General features: G+C 17.7%; 2 protein-coding genes across 2 annotated transcripts in view; one reads left to right on the top strand and one right to left on the bottom strand.

Moving 5' to 3' along the window:
* nagE (glycoside hydrolase family 20 protein) overlaps nucleotides 1-1,866 on the bottom strand; it is a gene marked incomplete at both ends in the record, with an annotated part of 2,088 nt that extends 222 nt beyond the window's left edge. Inside the window, one exon of the mRNA XM_633102.1 lies at nucleotides 1-1,866. This exon is cut by the window's left edge and continues 222 nt beyond it. Within this exon, the coding sequence (XP_638194.1) occupies nucleotides 1-1,866 (1,866 nt within the window).
* A 628-nt stretch (nucleotides 1,867-2,494) lies between these two features.
* Nucleotides 2,495-3,805, top strand: DDB_G0285645 (hypothetical protein; the record flags this gene model as incomplete). The annotated part of the gene is made up of 3 exons (XM_633101.1): nucleotides 2,495-2,674; nucleotides 2,790-3,308; nucleotides 3,548-3,805. 3 exons carry the CDS (start codon nucleotides 2,495-2,497, stop codon nucleotides 3,803-3,805), a joined length of 957 nt encoding a protein of 318 aa, XP_638193.1.
* Between the last annotated feature and the right edge of the window lie 1,195 nt (nucleotides 3,806-5,000).

Genomic DNA, 5,000 nt, shown 5'->3' with positions numbered 1-5,000 from the left:
ATAACCTCTATCATGTTTTGAGATACCATCTTTTTCAATTGATTTAATATCACCATATGGTATCATCTCCCAAGCACAAGCTTCCATACCAATTAATAATTTACTCTTTTCAAATTCTTCAATTAATTCTTGTTGTTTAAATAAACATTCAGAGAATGTATTACATGATTGATATGATGGATCTAAATAATTACCAAAACTATAAATAAATGGTTTCTTATTTTTTAATAAGAATCTATCATATTCATCTCTACCTTTCCATAATTGAAATATTATATCTCGTTTATCATCATCATCATTATTTAATAAATATTCATCTTGATCAATTGAATCTAACATTGGTATAATATCTTCCCACATTAATATTGAATTATCATTATTATTTGTTTTTAAATTTGATAAAATTTGATTAACTTTTTTTAAAAAAAAAGATAAATATTTTGAAGGTGATGATAAATTATATTTTTGAAACATTTTAGTTACTAATTCTGAATTTTCAATCCAACAATCAAATGGAATTTCATCAAATCCTAAATGTAGGTATGGATCAGTGAATACTGATTTAACAGTTTTTAAAATTGATTCAATCATAGTGTAAACTAAATCATTTGATGGATCTAATGGTGCAGAGAATGTATATTCACCATTTATTGGATTTCTTCTCTTTTCTAAATAATTTGGACATGAACAAACCAATTCCGGATATGCTTTACCCCATGATAATGTATGACCTGGTAAATCAATCTCTGGTATAATTCTAACACCCATAAATTCACCATGTTTAATAATCTCTTTAATGTCTCTTAATTTATAATAATTTAAATGTTGTTTTTGTTTTTTTTGTTCTTCTTCATTTGTTTTATTATTATTGCTTGTTGTTGTTGTTGAAATAAAATTATGTATATAACCTAAATGATTTGAACCTTTTCTATAAAGTAATGGATATTCAGGTATTTCTAATGGGAATGATTGATCATCAGTTATATGCCAATGTAAAGCATTCATTTTTAATAATGACATTGATGTAATGATTTCCTTAATATATTCTACACTTAGATAATGTCTACCAGTATCAATTAAAAGACCACGATAATTTAATCTTGGTTTATCAACAATTGAAAATGGATAATTATAAAAATATAATTTCTTAATTCTTTTATTATTATTATTATTATTATTATTATTATTATTATTATTATTATTATTATTATTATTTGATAAAACTAAATTACCAGATTGAAATAATGATTTTAGTGCATGTAAAACACCAAATTTTGAATTTACATAAATTGTAATACCATATTGTGATGATAGGAGTTCGTAGTTTTCATTTGACCCAAATGGGATTGTATTTTTGTGTGTTGATTTATAATCTTTTTCAGATAGAGTTGGAGTTTTAATGATTTCAATTGTGTAGGTCGTACCAGTGGTATTCTCATAGTTATTTTTATTATTAATTATTATATCTTTAAATATATTTGATTGTTCTCTAATTGGATAAACTTTAAATAAATATTGATAATATTTTTTAATATGTTCTATATCATTTTCATTCCAATGTTTTTTATTTTGTGATGATGATGATGATTTTTCATCATTTTGAAATTTAATTTTCGTTTCGTTTGTTAATTCTATAAAAGGTCTTTTTGCATCAAATTCGTTTATATTCTTTGGATCACCTCTTGATGCTTGAAATGTTACAAATTTTGGTTTTGGGAATATATAATTTAAATTTTCATTATTATTTACAATTTTAAAATCTTCTATATTTACAATATTAAATGAAAATGTTAAATTTATGAATGATAATAATAATAATAATAAAATTAAAAATAAATAATTTATTATTGTTATTATCCTTTTCATTTTTTTTTTTTAATTTTATTTTAAATGATTTATATTTTATAAAATATATTCATAAATTATTATTTTTGTTATTATTATTATTATTTATTTTCGATGATCATTAACTTTAAAAAAAAAAAAAAAAAAAAAAAAATTTAATTAAAAAAAAAAAAAAAAAAAAAAATAAAATTTTTATTTTTTGCTTTTAAAAAACAATTTTTTCCTTTTTTTTTAAAAAAAAAAAAAAAAAAAAAAAAAAAAATTAAATTAAAAATTTTTTTAATATTTTATTTCCTTTTTTGAAACTTTTGGTGTTTTTTAAAAAAAAAAAAAAAAAAAAAAAAGATATTTATTTTTGTTTTTAATTTTTAATTAAAAAAAAAAAAAACAAAAATAAAAAAAAAAAATTATGAAATGAGATTTATGTAATAATTTTACTAAAATTGGAAGTTGAATTTTTGTAGATCTCCCTAAATTAAATAAACTTATTTTATCTTTTTTTTTTTTTTAATTTTAATTTTTATTTTTGTTTAATTTTATTATTTTTTTTTTTTTTATATTTTTAAATATCACAAAGACTCACTCATATTTACACAAACATATATATATTTAAGTTCAATTAATTTTTTTTTTTAACAATCATTTAAAAATGTCAGCAACAGATAAAAAATCTCAATCAAATTATGGAATGCGAAAATGTAGTTCAGAAAAAATAATTACAATGAAAAATCCTTTACATTTCCTATTACAACCAATTTCAACATCAACATTAGAATTACAAAAAGTTCAAATTTTAGATACAAATATTTCAATTGAAGATGGTTTTAATGTAAAATTATTTTATTATAATTATAATTATAATTATAATTATTTATATTAATTATAAAATTATTAATTTTAAAATTTTTTATTTCATTTTATTTATATTAATAATTTATGTATAGGTTATAATTGACCAATTATCAGCACCAGTTTATGATTCAAAAAAAGAGAAATTTATTGGAATTTGTGATTTAAAACATTTTTTAAGTTATATACTTTATAAATTACCATTCCCACCAACTGGTGATTACGTCGAAAGTTCAATAACCGATATGGAGTTATTCCCATTCACGATATTGGATAAGAAATCATCAGTTCTTCAACTTTTGAAATACTTTGATACCGGTGTTCATAGAGCATTCATTTTAAATGAAAAGAAACAAATTGAAATGATTACTCAATTATCAATTTTGAAATGGTTTAAAGATAATGCTCATGAATTTGGTGATATGAAAAATAAGGATATCATCTCTTTAGATCGTACTTACAACCTTCATTCCTTCTCAAAAGTACATTCAATCCTTGATACCGAACCTGTCTTTAAAGCATTTCAATTAATTCAAAAATATAAAATTTATGGTATGCCAATTGTTAATGATAAAAATCAAATAGTTGGTAATATTTCAATTCATGATTTAAAAGTTTGTATTTTTTTTTTTTAAAAATAATAAAAAAAAAAAAAAAAAAAAAAAAAATAAATCAGTTATTAATGATATTAACTTTTTTTTTATCTTTATTATTATTTAATTTTATTTTAATTATTATTATTATTATTATTATTATTATTATTATTATTATTATTATTATTATTATTATTATTATTATTATTATTAATTAATTTTTAAATTTTAAATTTATTTATTTGAAAAAAAAAAAAAAGTATGCATCATCAAATTTAGATAAATTATCATTACCATTAAAAATGTATGTTGAAGAAAGACCACCAATAACATGTGATAAATCTACAAAATTATCAGAATTATTCAATATATTTTTAAATAATCAAATTCATAGAGTTCATTTAGTTGAAGGTGGAAAACCTATTGGTATTATAACAATAACTGATATTATTTCCATGATTTACAATCATACACTTTCAAGTAACCCAGATAATAAATCATCATCAATTCAAATGTAGATAGATACAAAAATAAAAATAAAAATAAAAATTAAAATAAAAAAAAATAAAAATAAAAAAAAAAAATAAAAAATAAAAAATTAACAATAACAAAAAAATAAAAATAAAAATAAAAAATAAAAAATAAATTAAAAATAAATAATTATATGTATTTATTTATTTAATTAATAATTAAAAAAAAAAATAAAATAAAAAAAAATAAAATAAAATAAAAAATTAAATTCAAAATAATAAAAACATAATGTCATTATATATGTGATAATTCCAAATATTAATATGAAATAATTTGGAAATAAAATTAATATTTTTTTTTTATTATAATTATTATTTTTATTATTATTATTATTATTATTTTTTATTATTTTTTTTTTTTTATACACTTTTTTTTTTTTTTTTTTTGATAAATCTTTATTTTTAATTTTAAAAAATGGGTTAAATAATTAATTAATCTATCTTCCCACATACCCACAATATATCATCATTGATACACCATTGTTTTTAAAAAAATCAGTTATTATTACGATATATATTAGTATATATTGATTATTAAAAGGGCAAATTGTGAATATAAAAAATAGTAATAAAAAAAAAAAAAAAAAAAAAAAAAAAAAGGATTAATGCGGGGCTTTTTTTCTTGAATTTGCTAATTAAATATGCATATGTAATAAAATTTTGAATAAAAAAAATTGAAAAATTAAATGAAATAATAATAATAATTAAAATTATAAATTTTTGTGTTTTAACGAAATGGTGTTATGATGTGTTTTTAATAATTTTTATATAAATATATATATAAACAATTTTATTGTTAAATTAAAAAATGATGTTATAATAATAATTATAATGGCAATTTTCTAAATTAGAAAAATCAAACAAATCCGTCATTAATGGTACCAACTTTAATGTAAAAACAGTGGGATTTGAAAATTTTCAACTTTTGTAGATTTATATTATTTTTTTATTTTTTTTATTATAATTAATATTATTATTATTATTATTATTAATATTGGTTGCTGTTAAATACATTGGAAAAAAATTTAATATGATAGATAAATCTCATTATGTGGGTCTTTTGAAATGTGTGTGTGTGTTAGGTTCAGAGGGTGAGTGTAAAATTTGTTCATATAAAAAAAAAAAAAAAAAAAAAAAAAAAAAATTAACTAAAAAAATAAATTCACCCACCCACCAACTTACC

Source organism: Dictyostelium discoideum (assembly GCF_000004695.1).
Source record: "Dictyostelium discoideum AX4 chromosome 4 chromosome, whole genome shotgun sequence".
In the NCBI taxonomy this organism is placed as follows: Eukaryota; Evosea; class Eumycetozoa; order Dictyosteliales; family Dictyosteliaceae; genus Dictyostelium; species Dictyostelium discoideum.
Note: the sequence above shows the minus strand (reverse complement) of the source record. Positions and strands in the feature narration are given on the sequence as shown.